The 25,789-nt window shown below is 39.8% G+C and overlaps 1 protein-coding gene and 2 non-coding genes across 5 annotated transcripts; 1 reads left to right on the plus strand and 2 right to left on the minus strand.

Moving 5' to 3' along the window:
• Positions 1-1,072: 1,072 nt before the first annotated feature.
• Positions 1,073-25,787, minus strand: NMRK1 (nicotinamide riboside kinase 1). 3 transcript variants are annotated; one of them, XR_005053839.2, is made up of 10 exons: positions 25,362-25,787; positions 21,378-21,431; positions 17,237-17,327; positions 16,904-16,952; positions 15,200-15,344; positions 15,050-15,121; positions 14,337-14,443; positions 13,868-14,156; positions 10,523-10,606; positions 1,073-1,650 (listed from the first exon to the last, which is right to left on the minus strand). XR_005053839.2 is itself a non-coding variant. In XM_017667047.3 (9 exons), exons 2-9 carry the CDS (start codon positions 21,404-21,406, stop codon positions 1,631-1,633), a joined length of 597 nt encoding a protein of 198 aa, XP_017522536.2. In that variant the 5' UTR covers positions 21,407-21,431; positions 25,362-25,787; the 3' UTR covers positions 1,073-1,630. The 3 variants fall into 3 exon arrangements, 2 of the variants coding, with proteins under 2 accessions (XP_017522536.2, XP_017522537.2); XM_017667047.3 differs by lacking the exon at positions 13,868-14,156; XM_017667048.3 differs by lacking the exons at positions 13,868-14,156; positions 21,378-21,431.
• On the minus strand, positions 8,051-8,180 carry LOC118967093 (small nucleolar RNA SNORA12). Its single transcript, XR_005053898.2, has one exon. It is a non-coding gene; the product is annotated as a small nucleolar RNA SNORA12 (small nucleolar RNA).
• LOC118967091 (small nucleolar RNA SNORA5) lies at positions 13,708-13,837 on the plus strand. The gene has a single exon (XR_005053896.2). It is a non-coding gene; the product is annotated as a small nucleolar RNA SNORA5 (small nucleolar RNA).
• Positions 25,788-25,789: the final 2 nt, after the last annotated feature.

A 25,789-nucleotide genomic window follows, 5' to 3' on the forward strand; every position in this document is an offset into this window, starting at 1 on the left:
TCATGTGCCAGATATCATGCTCATTAGCAGGGACATGTCTGTAACTAAGTTACAGAGGTAGGGTGAGCCTTCACATAGCTCATATGGAGCTGGAGAGGCAGCCACTAAGCCAGTGATTCGGTAAGGGGCAGCATAATTTCAACCATGACTAATGCTTTGAAGGAAAAGTAGGAGAACTTTGCCTCCCCAAAATGGGATGTCAGGGGCTTGAAGGGAGGGTAGGACTCAGCAGGCTGGCTGGAGGTAAGGGAAGTCTGCTCTAAGCATCGGTAGCATCTAAGTCTCCATCTAAGCACGTGAGCCCGCTGTGAGGCAGGAAGGTCCTGGGATGTTTGAGGAGAGGAAGTCCTGGTGGCTGAACAGCAGTGAGCTATATGACTGAGTCATATAGGTATTATGTGGATGAACTGCAATTTGAGCTCAGGTTTTGTTGTTCTTTTGTAGTGTGTATGACCAAAAAACCTGTAATCATCACTGAGTTGCAAGCTCATTAGAAATAGAAATAATGAGAGCTGACCAATGAGTCTGCAGACAATGCTTAAAATTAATTTAACTCGGCATAGCAAATAAAGTCAATAATATTGTAATATCTTTGTATGTCAGCAAATGGCAACTACACTTACTGTGATGAGCATTCAGAAACGTATGTAACTTCCAAATCACTATGTTGTACAACTGCATCCAATATGATATTGTATATCAACTATATTTCAATTTATAAAAATGTTAATATAACAATATATTTTACATTGGTAAGAACTGAGAGGGTTGTGAGTAATCTGTTAATAAAAAAAAAATTGATCAGTAGATAATCCAGTGGCTAAAGAGGCCTCCCCAAATTACATAATCTAGATCTGCCTGTGCTTTTCAACAAAGGTTCCCTGTATTAAATATCACTGAAGTAACTGTTAACTTATTTCTATGACTTTAGACCATTGGTTTGACAAAAAACATAAGAAAATACCCTTATTTGTAACAAGGTCTCAACACAAGTGACACAATGATGCAGTGGTTCAGACTCACCCAGACAACAATAGCAGCAATAAAACAAAACACACACACACACATAAGACACTGTAGTAAATTGTTGATTTATTCAATGTGACTGCTACTCCTGGTATGCCATTATTTGAAGGAGGTGGGCATTGGTATGGGATGGTAACCAATATTTATAAAACAAATCAAAAATAGAAAAATATCATAGTGCATTGTATATAGGACAAATGCTTTGTGAATACACAAATATTCATATATGCATACACACACATACACAAACAATACATTACACATATACTGGATGGTGATATAAACCTTATTTCTTACTTGTGGGTTCTATTCAGAATAATTTGATAATCATTGGTCTAAGGAATTGACTCACTGTTTGTAAGCTATGCTGTATCTGTACTCTCCCTAGAGTGAGAACAATTATTAGGGTAAATTTCTATCTATTGGCATAGATAATTAGTTACTGTTCCACATGTTGGGGAAATCATGTTTGACCAAAGAAACATACAAACAAAATAACAGCTATCATCATACCAAAGTACATTATGTATCTTGGTGAAGGTTCTTGAATATATTCTTTCAAGTTTTCTAATTCACTCCAGGAAAGATTCAGTGCATTCCATCGTTATGCTGTTACTTGCAAACCTTGGGAATAAATATGAATAAGAAAGAAATTAATAGGTAAGTCCAATTCTCATTTTTTATTAAATCTTCACACTGCCAATAATAAATCTTAATGTGATGTTAAGACTCAAGGATTCTGGAGTCAGAAATGCTGGTTTTTCTTCTTTTATTCTGGCACTGATTTTTTTTATGAAGTACAGTTGATACACAATCTTATGTAGGTTTCAAATATACAACACAGTGGTTCAACAGATACCCACATTATTAAATCCTCACCCCCACTAGTGCGGTTACTATCTGTCAACATAGGAAGTTGTTATAGAATCATTGGCTATATTCTCCATACTGTACTTCCATCCCCATGACCAACTTATATTATGATTGAGAATTTCTGTACCCTGTTATCCCCCTCATCCTCCCCAGCTACCCACCTAACCCCTGCCAAGGTAACCACCAGTCACTTTTTAGTGTCTATGAGTCTACCGCTGTTTTGTTTTGCTTTGTTTTTATATTCTACAAATAAGTGAAATCATGTGGTATTTGTCTTTCTCTGCCTGGCTTATTTCACTTCAAAAGAATATCCTCTAGATACATCCATGTTGTTGCAAATGGAAAGATTTATTTTTTTATGGCTGAAAAATATTCCATTGTGTACCACATCTTCTTTATCCATTTGTCTATTGATTAACACTTAGGTTGCTTCCATATCTTGGCTATTGTAAATAACATGGTGATAAACATATGGGTGCATCTATCTTTTCTACTCAGTGATTTTGTTTTCTTTGGGTAAATTTCTAGAAGTAGAATTACTGAGTCAAATGGTATTGCTATTTTTAGTGTTTTGAGGAACCTCCATACTGCTTTCCAAGGCAGTTCTACCAATTTACATTCCCACCAATATTGTACTAGCATTCATTTTTCTCCATATCCTTGTTAACACTTGTTATTTCTTGTCTTTTGGATAGTGGCCATTCTAACTGGCATGAGGTGATACCTCACTGTGGTTTTCATTTGCATTTCCCTGATGATTAGCGATGTGGCGCATCTTTTCATATGCCTGTTGGCCCTCTGTATTTCTTCTTTGAAGAAATGTCTACTCATGTCCTCCACCCATTTTTTAATTGGGTTATTTGTATTTTGGTGTTGAGTTATACGAGTTCTTTATATATTTTGGATGTTAACCCCTTATCAGATAAATGTTACTATAGGTTGTCTTTTTATTCTGCTGATGGTATCCTTTGCTGTACAGAAGCTTTTTAGTTTGATGGAGTCCCACTTGTTCATTTTTTATTTTGTTTCCCTTGTCTGAGGAGATGTGTCCAGGAAAAAACTGCTCATGCTTTTATTAAAGAGATTTTTGCCTATGTTTTCTTCTAAGAGTTTTATGATTTCATGTTTTACATTCAGGTTTCATCCATTTCGAGTTTACTTTTGTGTATGGAGTTAGACAATAATCCAATTTTATTCTCTTGCGTGAAGCTGTCCAGTTTTCCCAACACAGGTTAATGAAGTGGCTGTCTTTTCCCTATTGTATATTCATGTCTCCTTTATCATATGTTAATTGACCATATATGCTTGGGTTTATATCTGGGCTCTCTCTTCTGTTCCACTGATCTATGTGTGTTTTCTTGCGCCAGTACCATAATGTTTTGATTACTGCAGCTTTGTAGGATAGCTTGAAGTCAGGGAGCATAATACTACCAGCTTTGTTCTTTCTCAGGATGGCTTTGGCTATTCAGATTTCCTGTTTCTTTCTGGGTCAGTCTTAGAAGTTTGTATTTTTCAAGGAATTTGTTCATTTTTTCCAGGTTGCCCAATTTGTTGGCATATAATTTAATTTTTTCACAGTATTGTCTAATAATTCCTTGTATTTCTGTGGTATCTGTCAGAACTATAACTTCTTCATTTCTGATTTTGTGTACTCTCTTTTTTTCTTCATAAGTCTAAGGGCTTATCTATTTTATTCTCTCAAACAACCAGCTCTTGGTGTCATTTTTTCTATTGTTCTATTCTTCTCTATTTATGTTCTGAACTATATTATGTCCCTTTTTGTACTAACTTTGGGTTTCATTTTTTTCTTTTTCTATTTCTTTAATTGTGAGTTTAGACTTTTTTTTAGGATTGTTCTTGTTTCCTGAGGTAGGCCTGTATTGCTATGTACTTCCCTCTTAGACCCACTTCTGCAGTGTCCCACAAATTTTGGACTGTTCAATTTTTGTTTTCATTTGTCTCCATGTGTTGCTTGATTTGTTCATTGATCCACTGATTATTTAGAAGCAAGCTGTTTAGCCTCCATGTATTTTCAGTTTTTTTTCTTTGTGTAACTTATTTCTAGTTCATACCATTGTGATCTGTGAAGTTGCTTGATATGATTTCAATCTTTGTGTGTTTATTGAGGCTCTTCTTGTAGCCTATTAGTTGATCTATTCTGGACAATGTCCCATGTACACTGAGAAAAATGTGTATCCTGCTGCTTTGGGGTGGAATACTCTGTAGATGTCTTAAGTCCATCGGATCTAATGTACTGTTTAGTGTCTCTGTTTCCTTATTTATTTTCTATTTGGTTTATCTGTTTATTGAAACGAATGTGTTGTGCTCTCTTTCCCCCTTTAATTCTGTGTTTGTTTTGCATATTAGGTGCTCTTATGTTAGATTCATAAATACTTACGATTATATCCTCTTGTTGGACTGATCCCTAATGTAATGTCCTTTTCTCATTACTTTTTTTGTTTTAAGTCTATTTTGTTTGATATGTGCTGCTACTCCTGTTTTTTTCTCCCTATTATTTGCATGAAATATCTTTTTCCATTCCTTCACTTTTAGTCTGTGTATGTCATAAATGAGTGTCTTGTAGGAAGCATATAGATGGATGTTGTTTCTTTATCCATTTTTCCACTCTATGTTTTTTGATTGGTACATTCAGTCCATTTATATTTAAGGTAATTATTGATAGGTATGTACTTATTTCCATTTTGTTATTTTCTGGGTTGTTTTTATAGTTCCTCTGTTGCTTTCTTCCTCTTATACCCTATTCTTGTTATTTGATGGTTTTCTTTAGTGTTGAGATTGGATTTCTTTTTAATCTTTTGCTTATCTATGATAGGCTTTAGGTTTATGGTTACCATAAGATTGAAGGATAGCTTCCTGACACTATAACACTCTATATTAAGTTGCTAATTACTCTATTTCAAACACAACTAAAAGTACTTTCTTCTTCTTCTTCCTCCTCCACACTTTAAGTATTAGATGTCACAATTTGCACTTTTTGTATACCCCTTGACTGATTTTGTGTATAGTTGGCTGTAATTTTGTTTTAATTTTGTACTTGCTTGGTAAGTAACTGATCTACAACCTTCACTGTGGGTTTATTTTCACTGGTGAAAACTATTTAGGCCTAGGAATATTTCCGTCTACAGCAGTCCCTTTGACATATCCTGTAATATACTGGTTTGGTAGTTATAAATTCCTTGAGCCTTTGTTTATCTGGGAAATGTTTAATCTCTTCTTCAATTCTGAATGATAATCTTGCTGGGCAGAGTATTCTTGGTTGAAGGTCCTTCTGTCTCAATACATTAAATATTTCATGCCACTCCCTTCTGTCCTGTAAAGTTTCTGCTGATAGCCTGATGGGGTTTCCCTACTTATATCTTTTTTCTCTCTGGCTGCTTTCATACTCTTTCCTTATCTGTATCTTTGTCATTTTAATCATTATATTTCTTGGTATTGTCTTCCTGGGTTCCTTTTTTTAGGGGCTGTCTTCAGCTTCCATGACCTGAGTATCCTATCCCCAGACTGGAGAACTTTTTAACAATTATTTATTCAGACTTTCTATCCCTTTGTCTCTCTTCTTCTGGTACCCTAATTATGCAAATATTGTTTTGTTTGGATTGGCCACACAGCTATCTTGTTTTTTCATTCCTAGAGATTCTTTTTCTCTGTTCCTCAGCTTTGTTGTGTTCCTGTTCTCTAATTTCCATCTCAGTGATTGTCTTCTCTACTTGCAGCAATCTATTATTCATCCCCTCTATTGTATATATTTCAGTTACTGTATTCTTCAACTCTAAGTGGCTTTTTAGCTCTTGTATCTCTTTGTTGAAGTCCTTCCTGAGACCTTCAATACTTCTCTGCAGCTCAGTGAGCATATTTATGACTGTTACTTTGAAATCTTTATAAAGAAGATTGGTGATCTCTGTTCCTTTAGCCCTCTTTCTGATGTCTTATCATGTTGTTTTGTTTGGAATGTATTCTACCTCCTCATTTTGTCAGGGACTCTGTGTTTGTTCCTTTGAATTAGGTAGATCTGCTACACTTCCTACTCTAGAGGGTAATGGCTTTATGAAGAAGGTGTCCTGTGGTGCCTAGAGACTCAAGACTCTGTACTCTCCAGTGTCTGGTTCTCCTTTATGGTGGAGCCCCAGTTGCTGTTGGTGGACAATGGCTAGGGCTGCCTTTCTGTCTGCTGGCGGTGGTCTATTTCAGTCCACTGCAGCCAGCAGTTTGCCCCAGCTGGCCCTCTGTGATAGAGCAGAGTCTTCTGCTGGGACCATCGTGGGGCAGGACCACCCTCTGCCTGCCCTGCAGCAATGACAGAGCTGCTGGGTTAATGGGGTGTGCGGGATGGTTGTGCTAATTGAGTCATGTGTTGGCAGGGAATGCTACAGCAATGAGTTGTGCAGGCATACAATGGTAGCGACTCAGTCAGCACTGGGCTTAGCCACCTGCATGGAGAGAGGAGTGCTTGGAGCTGGCTCTGGCGGGTGCCTCTCTCTGCCTGCCAGGATACAAAGTATGATGTTGCTGGGCTGAGTGGGCTCGTGCACCAGAAGTGTGCAGGGAAGTGCCTTGGGGATCAGCTCCTAGTGAGGGGGATGGAGCATCTGGGGCTACTGTGAGTTCCCAAACTGTTGGGCTGAGGGAGGGCTGGGGAGGTATCATCCACTGGCCTCTCTCCTGTGGAGAGAGCTCTGTCTAACCCTTGCGCCTCTGGCACCCCTCCTGCTGTTGGTTAACTCTTTCAAACTGCTGCCTGTGTGTTGGGTTTTAGTGGGACCAGCTGAACTTGTCTGTCCTCCACAAGCAGCTGGAGTCTCACAGCCTCCCAGAGCCTCTGATCCCCAGAAGCTGTGGACTTGTGCTCCCAGAGCAGATCTCCGGGACTGGGTGTGCAGAGTACCTGAGCACCTATCCCCTCCCAGCTCTGCTCCATTATTCTTACTCCTGCCTATGGGCTGGGATGAGGGAAGGGCTTGGGTCCTGTTTGATGGCAGCTCTGCCACTTTTCCCTTTTCAGTGTGGTCCACTCTTTCTTTACCAGGTTAGGTGGTCTGTTCTGCAGTCTTCAGGTCTTTTTCAGGTTTAGTTATATTTGTTGTAGGTGCTTCCTTGGTGTGTGTGTGGGAGGTAGTTTCTGCCTTGCCTTCCTACTCTGCCATCATTTTCCTCCCTCCCAGAAGTGCTGGATTTTCATAAAGAACTAAGAGTCCAAATTTCCTTCTTTCAATCCTTAAATTTAAGTCTATATTAAGAGGTCAAATATCCAATGTTATTTGGAGTTGGCATAGTAATTGTTGGCTTCAAAGAATGAAAGAGTTGAGAATAAGGATAATATCACACAGGGTGGCTGGCTGTAGCAAAATTATTATTTTGGAATGTTATCCTTGATTTGGGGCAAGAGCACTGTTACCTTTAGTTCCTTTTTTGAAAACAAGGAAGTCTAGCTGAATATATGGTGATTCTGGCTTAGAAACACAATGATAAACCTACCACATTGTTATTACACAGTATTTATTTAATTTTTAAAATACGTATAGTATTTAATTTTTGTATAGTATTTAATTTTGTATAGTATGTATAGTATTTAATTTTTGAAGTATGTAAAGTAAAAATGATTATACTCTTTGATCAAGCAAGTGTTACTTATGAAATTTTTCAATTTTTATATTTAATTTTAATAGGTGATTCAAGAAAAAAACCAGTAATTTGTGTGGATATTTTTATATCATGCTACTTACATGATATAATGTGAAAAACTTGTAACAACACTAAATAATCAACAATTGGGAAATGATTCAAGAATTCTATGTTACTCTGAACATTATGTGAATCTAGATAATTACTTTAAATTAAACATTATATTTTAAACATTAAATTTGTTATAGAAAAATACCAAAAGAAAAACATTTGATTAGATTTTTATTTTACAATTTCTTATTCCTTTGATTTGAAACTAGATGTATGCCATCTTTGCACTAAGATGTCAATGTCTAGTGTTATAATTCACTTTCAGTGAGAAAAATAGAATCAGCCATGATTCCTTTAACTGGCAGAGCTAATGTTTTATTCAGTTTCATTACATAATGAACTCTATAAAGCAGCTTAAATATTAAATGTTAGTTTAAAAACAGAAATAATAATAGTGATTAACTGTGTAACCATGTAAAAGAAAGACTGATATGAATAGCAAAAACACTGGATGTATATATAATACATGCAGCAGAGCCAGGCCTATTTGAAAACTTAACAAGTATGCCAGAAAGAAAAGCACCACAAGGAAAATAAACACTCTCAAAAGACCTCAGATGTTCTTGGTGGCTAAACTGCCTTATTATAGTGAGAACAGGGAATGACTAAATTTAGCCTCAAATTTTGGATTTAAATAAAGATTAAACATATTTTATATTCTTACTCTCCTGGGTTATTTGTTTCATTAATAATTACATTCAATCTTTGCTATTTCCCTTTCACTGTTATTATTTTATCATAATTACAGTTTTATATACTTAGAATGGAAAATTAGTTAAGTAGGGTTACGAGATGTTATGCGAAGCTTGAAGAATAGTCAATTGAAACATCTGAAAGGTTTCCCAGCTAGCTCAGTCCCAAACTATGGGTTAAACCAGGCTATGCTAAGGATCCCTCTAGGCTGGCTTTGCCAGGAAACTGTGGTTGGAAGAACTGGGAAAGGTGGTGGGTTACTATAAATAACACCATAACTTATTTATGTAACTGGAAAAAAAAAAACTAACATAAATCATGGAGGTAGGAAAAGCTGATCTGCTTTGGATTTTGGCACTTCTAACATTTCTGTTATTGTTTTCTCTTTTATCTTTATACAATATCTAGAACACAAGCAAGACCTGAATAGGCATAGCTGAATACTCCTTAAGAGCCTGTAGTACACAGGCAAGGAAAGAGGAGGCTGTCACACACATGGAAGTGTGCTTTCTTGTGGGCTTTCAGGGACTGTCAAAACATACCTGCTGCTCTTGGGCCTTGTAACTGATGGCAAAAGCTGGCATTTGGTTTGGAGCTAGCTGCGATTTGCCTGAGCTACATGATCAAGGCTTCTTTCATCTTTATCAGCAGGCAGATCATAAGGTAGCTCATAGTTGCTAAAGGAGAAGTGGACCTGAGCACTGGCTATTAGTGAAAGGATGGAACAGTAAAGATGACAAGAGATTGAAATGCCCCTGGAAGTATCTCTTCAGGGCCAGAAAGGGTGCCAACAATGCTCCAAAAAGAGGTTCTGCTTCAGGGGATCAGATCAATGGGCTGCCTGGCTGGGCTAAGTCCTGTGGTCAGATAGGAATTTATGAGGACAAAGGAAATCTCTTATTGAGATGATGACATTTGAACAAGGGTAGTTACTTCTCAAAAGCATGTAATACTTTTCACTGAAGAAGTGATTTATGCCGTCTTCTCTTGAGCTAGCTGATGATTTTATTTGTTATGTGTTAGCCATGAAAACCCTTCTAATTCAAATATAAGAGCCTCTTATTCTATAGTTTTGTTCTCCCAGCATGCTTTTTCATCCTTCGTATGGTTTTTACTCCCTGTCCTGCTTCCCCTTTGGGGAATTTCTCCCTTTAAATCATGAGACCCCAGGAGAGGTATTCAATTATGACTACTTGATCCAGTCCTAGCCAATCAGAGTAGAATATGTATCTCCCTGGCCACAGTGGCTGGGTTAGCAAAAGACACCTGACCTAAGCAGGACCAATTAAACTCTTCCCTCGGACTTTTTGGCTGGTCTAAAATGGAAAAATGCTTTTTAAAAAGCTGTTTAAAATAAAGCATTTAAACATACATAAAAGTAGTAATAATAATATATAAGCTCCTTGTTCCCAACACCCAGGTTCAAGACTTATCAGCTTGTGGGAAATCTTGAAAAAAGATAAACTGTCTTTTTTCACTGGGGATGTTGGACTTAGGTGGATGGTGCTGCCAAGAGATATCATGTCTGTCAGTAGACAGAGGTTGATTTCAAGTTAAAACCAAAAAGAAAGAAGAACTGAGGCACTGCCCTAACGATCACATTTGAGCTCCTTAATCCAGTTGCACCTGAAGCCGCTACCCCTGGACCTTCTTTTGGCTTAAACCAAATACAGGGAGATTTCCGTCACTTGCAAAATGTGCCATCTAATATGAGAACCTTAAGCACTCAACTAATTTTTAAAATGCTGTATTAATTTTTTGAGGTATTTGGAAAACACAGATTCATGGACAACCTTTAAGAGGAATAAAGGAGAAGGGCATTCTAAACAAGATCATTAGCATTTTAACTTCACTTTGCCCAAAGGATAATTTCAGTCCCATTGAAACAACAGCCACCTACTAAACAATTTAAGATAAACAACATAAATATCATTAAGAAATATAACAAAGGGTACAAATTTTTACCCTAAAAAACTCACAAACAAAATAATCAATTTCCCAAACTGATCCAGAGTTTGTGATTCTGAATTACCTTCAAAGTAATGAATGAATGGATATAATCACTCCCATATTAGCATACTAGTATGTATTCTTGGGTAGGTAATGGACTATTTTCTTGGCTGTTGGAAAAAGGCCTGATGGACTATTTCACCATCTACTTCAGTAGGACAATACTTACACTTTTGCTTTGCTAGTTCTTGTAACAGATCTTCATACACTTGTGAAAAGAGGTCCTCTTCAGATTTTGTTCCATCTAGGTAAACTGAGGAAGGGAAAAGAGAGCAGTTCAAATGCTAACAGGCTTCTTAATATAGGATGCTTACTCTGGCACCTGACATCTCTTGAGAATACCAATGGGTTTAACCAAAGAACCAAGGACTGTAACTTACAAAGAAATTAACAGCCATTAGAGAGAGAAATAGATTACAGACAGGAGCAGTAGGCAGAAAATGGCAAGAATGAAATCTTGGATAACATGGCTGGACCTAGAGAGTATTATTATACCAAATGAAAGAAGTCAGAGAAAGACTAATACTATAAAATTTCACTTGCATGTGGAATCTAAAAAACAAATGAATAAAGAAACAAAAACAGAAACAGACTCAGAAACAGAAAACAGAGGGGTGGTTGCCAAAGGGGAAAGGGGTGGGGGGATGGCTGAAGGGAGAAAAATCAGTGAGAATGTTAAAGAAAAAAAAAAGAGGGAAGATGGAAGGAAGGAAGGAAGGGAATTAAGTAGCACTGTGCATACAGCACTTTGGGAAGCACCATAAAGGTGCCTCCCAAAAAGAGTAACTTAAGGGAGCAGTTCTCCAACTTCCTTCTGCCTCAGGATTACCTGCAAAGCTTCTTAAACCATGCAGGCGTCTGGGTTCTGCCACACATGCTTAATCAAAATTCTCCAGGCCAGGAGACAAGTATTTTTACCAAAACTAGCACAGTCAGTTTTGGAGAAAAGTTAGATGTAGGTTAAAAGGAGGACAGTACTTTATACCCAGAAACTGTGGGTATAGGGAGGTGGCAGAGAACTTAGTTAAGAAAAAGCAGCAGCTCGGGAAGGGTAGAATGTAGGAAGGCAGGGACAGTGGAGAGATGAGATTTTAGAGCAAGGCTGTGCCTTACTCATTGAAGGTCTTGGATTTAATCCTGAAGAGCTGTAGATGCTTTGAAATTTTTTTTTTCTTAATGATCAAAACTTCATTGAGTCTGCCAAAAAGTTTAATATTTCTCTAGACAAGATCCATCTTAGATACTAAAGATTAACTTGTTTTAGAGTTTCATTGCTGCATGTACAAGTATCTTAATTCATCCCATATATACTCAGAGAAAGGAATGAGGTGAATTTGGGGAACATACCTTATCCTTCTAGTACGATTTTTTTTTCTTTTGATATCATTAATGTACAATTACTTGAACAACATTATGGTTACTAGACTCTCCCTATTATCAAGTCCCCCTGACATACCCCATTACAGTCACCATCCATCTGTGTAGTGACATGCTATGGAGTCATTACTTGTCTTCTCTGTATATACTGTCTTTCTCATGTTCCCCCCCCCCCCACTACATTATGTGTGCTAATCATAATGCCCCTTATCCCTCCCTTCCCACCCACCCTTCCCAGTCCCTTTCCCTTTGGTAATTTTTAGTCCATTCTTGGGTTCTGTGAGTCTGTTATTACTGTTTTGTTCCTTTAGTTTTTGCTTTGTTCTTATACTAAACAGATGAGTGATATCATTTGGTACTTGTCTTTCTCCACTTAGCTTATTTCACTGAGCATAATACCCTCTAGCTCCATTCATGTTGTTGCAAATGGCAGGATTTGTTTTTTTACGGCTGAATAATATTCCATTGTGTATATGTACCACATCTTCTTTATCCACTCATCTACTGATGGACACTTAGGTTGCTTCCATTTCTTGGCTATTGTAAGTAGTGCTGCAATAAACATAGATGTGCATATGTCTTTTTTAAACTGGGCTCCTGCATTCTTAGGGTAAATTCCTAAGACTGGAATTCCTGGGTCAAATGGTATTTCTATTTTGAGTTTTTTGAGGAACCTCCATACTGCTTTCCACAATTGTTGAACTAGTTTATATTCCCACAAGCAGGGTAGGGTTCCCCTTTCTCCACATCCTAGCCAACATTTGTTGTTGTTTGTCTTTTGGATGTTGGCCATCCTAACTGGTGTGAGGTGATACCTCATTGTGGTTTTAATTTGCATTTCTCTCATGACTAGTGATGTGGAACATCTTTTCATGTGCCTGTTGGCCATCTGTATTTCTTCTTTAGAGAAGTGTCATCTGTTCAGCCCCTCTGCCCATTTTTTCATTGGCTTATTTGCTTTTTGTTTGTTGAGGTGCATGAACTTGGATGTCAACCCCTTATCAGATATGTCATTTACGAATATATTCTCCCATACTGTAGGATGTCTTTTTGTTCTAGCTTTGAAGGTTTTTAAGCAAAGTAGGGTCATGGTTAGATTGCAATTAGATGGAGAGGGAGAAGAGCAGTAAGAAGAGGATGTCCCTGCAACCAGTGAGCTGGAAGTGGTCCGGCCAGAACAGTAGCAGCAGCTCTGGGGATGGGGAGGAGGGTTGAGCTGGACTGAAGAAGAGATCAAAGAGCAGCTGGACGGTAGGTACGCCCCATGCACTTTCTGCATGGCTCTGACAGAGCTGCCCTGGAGGCCAAGGGGCTTCTCACAACAGGGGTAATGCCCTTTATTCAGAACAGTATAGGTCAGATCTGATTCCTCTACCCCATCCAACAGCCTTCTCTCTCCAGCCTCCTGTACTGGAGAAGCTGAGCTCCATTTCCCAGCAATCTGTTTTTAGCTGGGCTCACAGACCCAGATGTTTACACCCTAATGGCTACTTTAGTCTCAGGCATCTCAAGCTCATTATGTGCAAAACAGACTTCCATCCCTCCCTTACAAAGCTGCAACCCTTTCACTTTTTTCTGTTTTCTGAAGTAACACTGCCAGTTCCTGGGGTGTTGTCCTGGACACCTCAACCTCCTGCACCCCCCATAGTCAGTCTATCACCCTGTTCTGCTGAGTACACATACCCACAAAGCCAGAGGGAGCTTACTAAAACAAGTTTGATATCTACCTGTCCTCGACTAAAACATCTCTGACGATGGCTTCCTATTTTTCTTGGGAAAACGAACCAGGATGTTAGCGGGCCTTGCGGGCTTTGGGGCCTCCCAAACCTCCAGCATCACCTCTCTCTTGGTTTTCTCTACCACAGCACACTAACCTTCTTTCAGGAGCTGCTCATTCCTTCCCTCCCCTGGCCTTTTTTTGTGTACCATACCCACTGACTGGGGTGATCTTCTATACTCCCAACCCACCTCTCTTTGTACAGTTAAACCTGTCACCTGTTCTGTGTGACCAGGGGTGGCCCAGATGGCTGCCACAGCAAATTCTGAAGCTCATGGGCCCCAGGCCCCATGCCCTGGGATCTGAGGATAAGTTTGGCTGCAGACATGGCATCATTAAAAATTAAAAAAGCAAACAAACCTGTCAGAATGTGGTTTAACAATTGCTTCCTCAAGGAAGGCTTCCCTGATTGCTGGAACTCAGACAGTCCCCAAGCTCAGGGTCCCAGCAGTTCGCACAGCTAGAAAGGACAGGCTCATGCAGCCAGTGTCTTTAGTGTGATGCACTGTAGAATGTTGGCTCGCAAGACCAGGGACTGGGTCTGCCTTATTTCCCTTGATGTGATCAGGGCAGTGCCTTGTACACAGAAGGATTTCAATTGTCTGTTACATGAATGACCATCTAGAAGTTGGCAAGCATTCAACAAGAGCTATAGAAAAACAAAAACCAGAAGGCCCAGTTATGGAAGAGGCGAGCCCAGAGTGTTCTGGCTCAAGTGTCCCTTTATAATGCAACACATGAGAAAAATGTCTTCAAAAGTCCTTTCATTCGTGTACTTTGAGGCAATGACACATAAAAGGCCTTTCACGGAGGGAGAAAAGGCACTTACCAATTTCCCATGGGATGTCCTCTACTTCTTGTCTGTGCTTTAGGTACATGGGCCACACATGGCCATCGAAGTACCCTGGGACATCTGGAGGCTCGTAGACCCTCGTACTGGCAAAACATTTATGTTGACAGAAACACACAATTGATAAAGTAAAATAACAAGGGTCAGGATAATGGCAAAATCACTCAGAAATCAAATCTAAACAGGATTAAGGCTACCCATCCAATGTCAGTTACAGAGACAGTAAAATGGAGTTAGTTCTCTGATCCAAAAATTAATTTTCGTAAGTCACTATCATTCATAATTATCTTTTTTCCCCTTTAGTGCCTAATAAAATAATGGAGAGACAAATATCAATGTAAACAGTGATAGATAAACTGCTACATTAGATTAAGCTTTAAACTGGTGTTCTGTGTGCGGTAGGAGAATATAGGCCCACTAATTTAAAATCATAATAAATGCGGAATCGCTTCATTTGAAGATTTAGGAGAAATGAGCCAACTATTTTTTATATAAGGGCCTTTTCTGAGAAAAGTAATGTGTGTTATTTCATGTCAATGATCATTTGTGGAAGTATGCTCTTTGTGTGGAAGAGCTGAGGCTTCCCTTGTTTGAAAGAGACATGTAAACATTGCTTACTAATATTGTTTTCCTAAATTCTCCAACATGTTGTCTTTTAAATCACAATCCATAAAGGTGATTTCAAAATTTACCTTCTCCTCCTCTTACATTCTTCATATGGAATGGTCAGAAAGTAGCTTCTACTCCATAGACTGTCAAGTGGCCTAAAATAACAGCATATTTAGTTCACAAAGGTTTTTTCCCCATTCATTCAGAGTCAATATCAGAGCAAGGATGCTTACTTATAATTAAAGAGAAGGAAACCTTCGATGATTAATATGGAAATTTCCTCAGTGTTTCCCCCGTCTTCTACCAGAGCGTGTCTTGGACTTTCCATCCAGCAAGAAATGGCGGACATCATTTTTTCCATGTCGAGCGCCTCAAGCACTTCAAACAAACATGCAAAAACACGAAATTAGTAGAACACAAGTTTTACAATGGGGGCTTTTTATGATGAGTATATCCAGAACTCTATAAATATGTACTAAAACGCTATTTTATTTACCCTTCAAAATACCTAATAAATATTTTAGATAATTTAAACTCTAATATTGATAAATTGGCATGTCTGAAACATTTTTATTATGGACAGTTTCAAATATATACAAAGGTAGAGAACACAGTTAACTCCCATGTCCTCAGTAATTTACCAGCTTTGACCATTGTAAACTCATGGCTAATCTTGCTTTATTTGTAAATTTTACTCTCCACTGACTACACAAAAGTTTAACATTTTTGGATGACAAAATATCTATAAATTAGTTTGAAAGACAAATGACACATTGGGGAAAATATCTGCAATGTATTTGGCAAAGGTTGCAATCTTTAATATAAAAAGGGATCTTACAGATAAATGAGAGGAGGGAAATTATAAAACAATTTACAAGGGACACAACTATGTCATGTTCAGACTCTAAAATGTGTATACTTTTTGAATTTACAATTATAATTCCAGAAAAGTATCCTAGAAAAATATCCCATAATAGTAATTCTCAAAATGTAGTACTTACTTAGACCAGCAGCATTACCATCATCTGGGGACTTACCAAAAATACAAATTCTGAGCCCTATTCCAAAACTATTAACTAGATCGACTTAAGCTCAATTGAAATATTAGTGTTTTTCTCAATAGTTTGTAAGAACATCTGAATTAAGAATAATTCTTGTCAATTGTTGAAACTGTTTTTCCTTTTTAACTCTTACTTTGAATAATTTTCCTTACAACCTTTAGAGGAGGGGAAGAGAAGAAAAACATACTCTGGCTGCAGCTCAAGACACAAGAACATGAGAACACAGGATGTTACCTCTCCTAAAGCTATCATGTGACATTAAGAACTGATTACACAACATTTTTCCTCCAAGGTTATCAAGGTTAAAAATAAAGAACATACTTTGTGGCTCTTTAAGAGAGCTCTTTCTGTTGTTACTTTGCATAACCACTAATGATCATCTTGTTAATCATAGAAGTTGATTAAGACCATTAAATATAGTTTATTGGCATGATATTCTCTACAAGAAAATAAGTATATTGAGAGGCTTTAATTCTTTGGCTTTAAAGCAGTGTTAGATTGGGCAAGGGAGGGAGATGAATCCATCTAAAAAATATCCTTTTTGAGCAGTGAATAGAAAAGACTGCTGCCCAGTACACCTTGGTCACTGGGAAGGTAAGCACAGAGGATGTGCTTAGACTTTGCTCCAGGCAAGTGGTGGGAGAGGAGAGAGAAGTGCAGTCAGTTACATATGCCTCAAGCAGAGCAGAACAGAATACCCTGGGAAAAAGGTTTCATTATTTAAATAGTTGAACTTAAATCAGACACCTTTTAAAAAGCAGGTTTAAAGTACAGCAATATAGTTAAACATATTTTGAGACCATCGGCATAGATACCAAAGTTAGTTTGGGTTTGAAAATGAACATTAGTACATGTTTTACAAGCTCATAGACTTACCATCATACTGCAGAAATCCATTTTTATCTATCTCTATCTCAGACTCTGGCTGGAAAAATAATAAAGTATCCATCACAACCGTGCAGTCCAGAAATAATACAACTATAGAATGAAGAGGCCATAAACTAACAAAAGCTTTGGATGATGAGGTAAAGTAAAAATCAAAGCAGCAGCACTGACAAGTGGTGCCATCTAGTGGATATACTGTACTACTGCACAGCATCTATTTTTCCTGCAAAAGCTGTATCACTCAAGAAAGGCTTTTTGGGTATAATTAACTGCTACTAGAACTGTTTTGTGTTAAATAAATTATCTAAGAAGTTTTATAGGTACCTTAAAGAAATCATCCTGAGATATGACACTGCAGTTTTGGAGGTGTTTCTGTAAATTCATAGCCAATGTTGTCTTCCCACCATTTGTCACACTGCACCAAAAAAAAAGAGAAGACAATGAAAATACTAAGACGGCAGATGCATTGAAAAACAAAATATTTTAAAATTATCTTAGGAAAAGTATATTTAAAACAATATGTAATCTCTAAAAATAATTTTTTTATAGCTATGTTGGCAAAACCATAGGCATAAGTAGATCTAATGTAATAAATGATAATAAATAAGCTTGGAAAAAAGGAGAAAAAAGGTAATGACTATTCTAAGACTGAAAAATGCAGCTATTGTGTTGGAAGCGAAATAATTTTTTGTCTATGGCAAAATATTCACAGGATTCTTATGCTATACAGAGAGTATCTAGCACATTTTGTTTGTAAGTATATCAAACTGCATCTGATCATTTTGCTTTTGTTTCAACGCACAGCGGGGAAAATGGAAGAATGGCTTATTATAAGTCCACCTATCATGAATTCACATCTGTTCTCTGATGCCTCCTTTCTCCTTAATCTCTGTCCACTTTGAGACTAACTGGCAGGTCCACTGTAGCTTATCATACCAGTCAGTTACTTGTCCCTTCTGGCTGGACATCAGTGAGAATGGGGACCATGACTAATTCCTCAATGTATCTGGCTTTCCAGCATCCAGCACTGTGCGTAGCACTGGGGAGGCATTCTCTACTTAGTCGTCAGAATTCTTTTGACCTGGGGCTGTTGCTCCAAAAGATCTGTGGACAGTTTCATGGTCTGTGTGAACTTAATTGGAAAGATATTACATCTTTACTTTCACTACATTCTAACAGAATTTTAGCAATTGCTTTAATTATAAATGTAAGTGACAAACAGTACCTGTAACTTTGTCACCAATAGAAATCATGGATATTTTCATAACATGTTGCAGTCGAGGCAGATATCTTACAGTACTTTTGATACTTATTATTTCACATTTATGGCAGTTTTAAGAACCACCATTGGACACTGCTATTCAATGAGTTATCAAAGAAGCATATTTATCACACCACTAGAAATTTGTTTTTAAAAATGCTTTTGTAACTATTTCAACATTAACTGGCTTCCTTTGTACTATATTTTATTTTGTGCACTTAAAACCACCACTGTTAAATCTTCACCACACCACCAAATGTCTACAACACAAAAAACTCCTAACTGCACATTTATTTGCAAGAACCTGTGTCTAATCCCAGATGAGATAAACTACAATAAAATGATAATCCAGAAAAGGGAAAAGGAACTAATATTTATCCATCAAAATTGTTTACTGAATATAATTCAATTATTACCTTAAGTACCTCATTCTTCCTTCAAAAATTTTTTCGTTTAACCTTAAAATACACAGTTGGGTAGCACATGGGTGATCTCTTTGAAAACAGGGAAAAGTGGGTGGGTATTGCCCTAAGCCTTGAGTAAATACTATTATAAATTTTTTTCCCTTTAACTAAAATGTCTGTAATCTTATTCAATTTCCAGTTTAGATACTGAACTTTTGTTTAAAATACATAGTAAATAGGGGTAACTTTATTACAGTATGAGCGATCTGGCTAGAAAAATGTGTCATTTTCTAGACTTATCTCTTTTGTTAAGATGATGCAGTCAAACCAACAGTAATTAGATTCCTTCTCACTGACTTAGCCAGTTAGAAACAAACACTCCAGTTTTGTAGATTTGGAGACGGACCAGCTAAAAGGCAGTCCAGGTCAGCAAGATGGCAGAGAGATTTAACAAGTCTGAGCCCAGGATATCTACTTGGAAAGCAACCCTCCTGCTCAGGTGACACCTTAAGGCTCCACTCTTCTGCTGCACGTGCTCAAAATCACCACGCACAGCTCACCTCCCCGCAGGTGCTATCCAGTATTAGGGTGAAGGGCCCAGACAGGAGTGTGTTTTATCCTAGGATTTATTTCACGGGTATTACTTGGGGCCACTTCCTTCCTTGTTCACAATGCCCACTTAAAGGTGTAACTGGTCCATTTGTTTTTGACATGCCAGGTAACAAAAGGGGTCACTGTATTTGGGACATGACAGTGGAGACTAGGGAGAAGTAAAAAAGCTGTCTGTAGTTACTTAAGTGGAGAATCCACTCTGCAACAGGTAGATATTAATACTCACATTTCCCAGTTGAGGAAACTAAGGATTGGTAAGTTGTATACTCATAAAACTTGCCCAGGTACTTGCCTAACAAGTAATGGGAGATGGGATACAAGGTCTAACTCCAATGCTCATGAACCGTAAGTTTTTTTTAACATCATGAAACTCTGCAAGGATCTGACGAAGGTCATAAACCCTTTTTCCAGAAAATGAACATCTTCCCACATACAAATTTTCCAGAGGGTGATGAATCCTTTCGAACCCCTACTATTCCTGCAGTCTTAGTTGAATAATTACTTCATAGGGCGGCAAGAAGTACACAAGAGAGATACAGCAGTGAATCTGGAGGAAGGACGATGCAGGGGCCACTGCATGAGTCCGGCAGGACCGTCACAGAAGCAGGCAGGCATTATAATGAAACCCCGGCATGTGCCGAGGAAGAGAGCATGAAGTGGCAGCTTTCTCAGGGAGTTACGGGTAGTACAGGACGCGCGGCCAGGAAGTACGAGGCAGTTTCTACAGAGGATGCTGTGGTGGAATACTCTCAAGAGGGGAATTTTATTCACATAGGCAGAATCAAAGTGGGATTGGATGCTGTAGTAGACTTGATGGTTGCATCCCCAGGTTTCACCCCTTTCCAAGTTCTGGTTTGGAAGAATGCCACTCTTAACTCCAGAGCAGGGCCCCACTGGCCTAAACCAATCAAGTTAAGCCCCTCCCTGCCACCCAGTGACTGTAGGTGGCTGGGCTCCTCACAGGGAGCCCCATCAACTAGGAGAAGGGAAGCACTTTCCTGGGACGTAATAGTAGCCCCTTGGGACCAAAAATGGGAGCCAACTCTAGGATGAAACCAAATGGAAGAATACACAGAGACAAAGGGAAACTGGGTAATCAGTGATATCCTACGCTCCTGTGTCAAGCCTTTTCTGCAGCTCGCCCTCCCCTGAAGCTAGTATATTTCTTTTACTATTTATGTATGGTCTTCATATACTAGAATATTCAGATTTCATTCTAGACAACTGGGAACCACTGAATATTGTTCACCAGGTGAGAGAAGAACTTAAAAAGTTTTTTATGACAATTAAACTGGTAGATGTATTTAGGAAAGATTAAGATGGGGAGATGGGATTTAGGGAATGAAGGCCTGAATTAGGATGGTGGCAGTTAGTGTGGAAAGAAGGGATGGACAAGAGAGGCCATGCAGAGAAAAGCTAAACTTCAGTTCTGATTAGATGGCAGCAAGATAAGGCAGAATTCTGACAGTGAATTCATTCAATTTTACTTCTGATGACTTACTAATGTAATACAGTAATACAATGATCTTGCCAATTAAAAACTTTTAATAGCCTCAAATATTTTATTAATTGGACCACACATAACATGAATGCACTCAGAAGAAAGATGAACTTAAAACAGTAGTGAAATAACTAATGCTTTCTTGAGTTGTTGATGTCTTGTTTGCATGCCCACCTCACCTACCATAGGTCGGGTGACCATGTAATGTGGGAAACACTTCAGAGAGGGAGTGGGGCACACAACTAATAATTATGTCAGTACAACTAGAACTAGCTCAGGATGTAAAGTCACGCTCAGGATGGGGGAAAAGGAGTGGAGGTGAGGTAGTCCCATATTCCACATGTCTGAAGCTGGGCATAAGGGGAAAGAAAAGACAGATTTTTTTCTTACATCATGCTGGAGGAGCAGCCAAATGGAGAATTACAAAGTATCTTGAACCAAAGTAGCATCTGACCAGGTCTTACTTCCTGTGTTGGCTCATAAAATAAATGGGAAGGTACACAAAGTTTCTTACTGACTCCCTTCTGTTGCCATTTACAAAGCCAGCATGCCACTGTTTTATATTCAACAGTGGCCCTTCTCTTCTCAGGAATCCTCATTACTTTTCCTTCCCCACCACGTCCACATGAAAACACCCGTAGGGCATCCTAAGTACCTCAACCGTCTGTTTGCAGCAAAATTACTCACCCACTGATTCCAATGACAAATGTTTTCATAATTAGCTTTGAAAATCACGTCTTCCTAAAATTAAAAAAAATCGAATGCTTATCATTTAGATGTCTAAAAAGGTAAAAGAAAGAGTCCTGAATTAGGAGAGCCAGCTGAGGGGGAAAGATGACCATGATCTCTGGGTTACCCCACCCCTAGATTACCCACAGTCAGCACAAGAGCTTCACACTCCAGGGGCTTCTCTCTGCCACGCTCCACTAAGTGCCAAGAGCTGGTGTGTGCTCTGAGCCTGTACGCTGAAGTCAAGTGAACTGAAAGGCCCCTGTGACCAAGCGTTGACCTTGAAGGTCTGTTTTCAAGGGCATAGAAGAATTGCAGGCCACAGAGCACACCAGAGTCTCATACTTTCTTAGCTAGGCTGCCTTTTACCAGTAGGATTCGATCACCTGGAGATGACCCACTACCCCCATGGCAGGAAACCAGCACAGCTTGCTCTCTCCTTTCCCTTCCGAAATGGGGAGAAAGTCACTGCTGACCAGACACACAAGGAAGTTAGTTCCCTTTAAGGGTGCTCTGTCTTTACCCAAAAGGCAAAGTCTAGGGTGAGGGTAGACAACCTTTTTCAGAAATGGGCCAGGTAGTAAATATTTGAGGCTTTGTGAGCCAAGACGTAGAATCAAGGTCATTATGTAGGTACTTACATAACAAGAGAGAAAACACATTTCCACAACTTTTTTGATGAAAGTCAATACATAATAATAATAAAGTACAATCTTTTTCTTTTTGATAATACATGTCTACTAATGAGAAGACTGGAATTTCTTTTTTATTGGGATAATATTCCTCTTACTGGATTTCAGAGTGTTCCTTATCAGGAAACTGCAAATGTTCAGGTGGAGGTCAGGTTTTGGCCACAGACCATGGCTCTGTGACCCCTGGCCTTAGGGGTGGAGGGTAGTCTCACACATGGCCCCCGAAGTTCACTAAGCATCCTGTGGATACTCCAGTGATCCATTTTCACCTCCTGAAGTGAAAAGGTGAAGCTAGGCTGGAGGGAGCCTTAGAGCGGTGGTTCCTGACGTGGCCTGGACTGATGATGCTCTTGGCTGGGTGATCAGGGACCTAGGCTGGGCCACCCAGGGTGAGTGGCTCCTGAGCTGGAGGCTCCCAGCAACCTCCTGAGTCCTATCCCCGACTTGTGTCCAGGCTCAATGAGGGGCACATGGTGGGAAGAGCCTGGTGAAGAGAGCTGTTGTTCTTTGGCTTCTTCTCAGTTTATCCAGAATATTCCAAATTGAGAGCTAATTGCTTAAGGGTGGTTCCACTCTCATGAACAAACCTACATGAGACAAGAATTCAATGGTTGTGATAATAATAAAACAGAAGAAGCTGGACATCTGAATTTCACCTGGAGTTGCACTGTTGAATATATACCTCCCCCCAAATTGCTGAAGTGTATCAAAGGAATATTACTATTACTATGTCAGGGCAAGGCTGCCAGCTCTACATTTTGGAAAGGAGAAAGCTGCCTTTCATTCTGAGATGGTATCTTCTTTACTTTTTTGGTGGTAAATGTCTTTCCTCTTATGAAATTATGTTGGCAATAGATGGTAGTAGATCGATATCCTCCCCAGGCTAAAATTTAAAAAAATGATACAATTCTGCCATTTCTTGCCACCTTGCTTAAGTTTAGATAGTTTGTGAGACCATAAACTCAGCCTCAGAGATCATAGTCCACCCCTCATTTCGCAGAAATCAAAATGGCCCAGACAATGAACTGACATGCCCTAGGTCACACAGCTAGTAAGTAGGAAAGCCAGATATGAAACTAAACCTAGTGAGTTAACTTCTTCCCTTTTTGTACACTGCTAAAAAGCACTTTATTACCGAGAGCAAAGAAAGGATGTTGCACATGTGCTGGCTGAATTGTAAGGTTCACATGTATAATTGATGGCATTTTTATTGATGTATTATTGATGGGGTATATATTTGCTGAGTACACTGAATGGCAAGGACTATGGGTCCCCCTGCCTCTTGCCACATCTGTGCATACACATGAGGATGCTGTATCAATTACATAACATGTAAACAGCAAGTAAGAGTGCTTAAAGCACTGGAAATAAGCTTGAGGGGGTTATTTATGTGGAAACTCTACCAATTAAGAAGTCAGGAGTGAGGAAGAGTCAAGAAACTACTTATAAAATCTCCTGAGCTCTGGAGAGAACTCCCACAGTCAAATGCAAACTTTACAGAAACAAGAACCCTCGGTTCTATGTAGGTTACTGGTTTTAGCCTGTCCAAAACAGTGTTTGGGTAAATGCTGGACAGTCCTTGAGCAATGAACAGGTGATAATGTGGTGGCAGGGGTGGGGAACTGGGAGAGGCACAAGCAAGATGTGTGGCTGGGCTGAGGATGGGCGAAGCAATAAATACCAAAGGTCAGTTATTTCAAAGCCAGTACTGGATGTAGGCAGCAGCTTCAGGTGAACTCTAGGTTCACTCCTGGCATTGCCCACCTCCATACCATGTTCTGTTATTTCACTGCCTGTTGTTTTAAGAATGAGTTTAAAATCACATTTAAAACACTTGCAATCAAGAGCTGCCAGGCTCTAAATGTATACGGCAGCATGAAGCAAATACAAGCTTACTCAACCACAATGTGTACTACTTCACTGGACTTTCCATCCTCATCAATCCAGAGCATCCAATTACTAGGAATAAATACCACTTCAAATCTCATGGGATATTTCTGTATTTTATTTTCCCAATACCTGTAAAGAGGGTATGCACAGGGGGAGGAGAATTGACTAAGGCAGCCCAGAGCACACCCAAAATGAGTCATTTTAACTTTTTTTAAATACTGTTTTTACCCTAAGAAAAATACGTTGTTCAGTCCTGTCTTCATAACTGGTGTGCGTTTACTTGTTTCAGTACTAAACATGTACGCTCTGAATTCTAAACTGCAAAAATGGTCAGAGGTGGCATGTGCAGAATATTACAAGGACAGCAACTCCCTAATATGAATGGATGACAACATGCTAATGAAATGTGCTTTCCAATGTGCCTAAAGACCACTCTGATATTTTTTAAAGAGTGAAGTTTTTCAGGGCTTCCCAGTCATTTATTTTATTCAACAGATATTATGAGAATCTTCTCCCACACCACCGTGAAGACTTTTCCTACTATTACTTAAACTTTGTTCCCTTTTGGCAACCAGAAATCTCCCAAGGCTGGAGTTTCTGAATATGCCATGAATATGAAGGGAATGGTCCCTTCCCATGGGATCATTTTATCTTTCACCAACCCCTAGCAGAAACTTAAAAGCTGCATTTTCTAAAACCCAGGTTCTCATGTAAAGGTTTTTCTTTCCAGTTTTTTTCCCCATATAATTGGCTCATGCTATTGACTCCTGCTATTTTGAATTTACGCACACTGCATTTCTTGCATGCTCCAGCCCTCATGTTCCACTGGAGATTCAATCGGCTAGATCAAGGGTTGGCAAACTTCTGTAAACTGCCGGATAAAAAAATGTTTTTGGCTTTGCTGGCAGCTGCTCAGCTCTGCTGTTGCCAAGTAAAAGCAGCCACAGACAAATACATAGGCAGATGAGCGTGCTAGTGTTCTAACACAATTTTATGGGCGCTGAAATTGGAGTTTTATATAATTTGCCCGTGTCACAAAAGCTTCTTTCGATTTCTTTCAGCTACTGAAAAACGTCAAAACCATTCTCAATGACCAGGCCGTGCAGTAAGAGCAGGCCCGCACAGCCAACCCCTATGCTAGAGGAGTAGCTCGATGGGAGACCCCCATTCTCAGGATCACTACGGGCGTTAAAGCACTGCGCCACCACCAGTGCACGTCCTCTGTGGCAGGCTGTGTGTCAGCCCGTTAGGGTGGTAAGGGTCCCACAGGGCTTGCAGGTCGCCACCATGCTCGGGCTCCAGCGCAGGAACACTCTGGAAACTCCTCCGGGCACCAGCGGGGAGTCAGGGAGGTACTCACCGGGGGCCAATTCCAAGTCCTCCAGGCAGAGGCGAGGGCCCGGCGTGCGCCTGTCACACACCGCCGCACCCGAGACGCCCGCAATCTCTTCCTCCTCGCCCCTGCCCGGTCACAGGCGATCCGGAAGAGGTCGTCAACCCAGGCCTCTGTCCCACGCGGGCCGGGCGCGCGGCTTGGCTCCTGCCCCCGTGGGGCGGGGCAGGACTGCGGCGAGAGCGCCTCCCTGCGCGCGCGCCCCTGCCGGGTCCGGCCCCTGCTTGTCGCGGGCGCGCGCGGCTGGGTTAGTCCCGGCGCGAGCCCGCGGCGGTGCCTTCCCCCGGCTCGCGCTGGTTCCGCCGCCGCGCGCGCCGCCGTGCGCGCCGAAGCTGCCAGCCCGGGAGCCAATTAGCGCTCGGCCAGGCGGCTGCCACTTCCTCGTCGGCGGGGCG

The sequence above is a fragment of the Manis javanica genome, chromosome 2 (genome assembly GCF_040802235.1).
Source record: "Manis javanica isolate MJ-LG chromosome 2, MJ_LKY, whole genome shotgun sequence".
Lineage (NCBI taxonomy): Eukaryota > Metazoa > Chordata > Mammalia > Pholidota > Manidae > Manis > Manis javanica.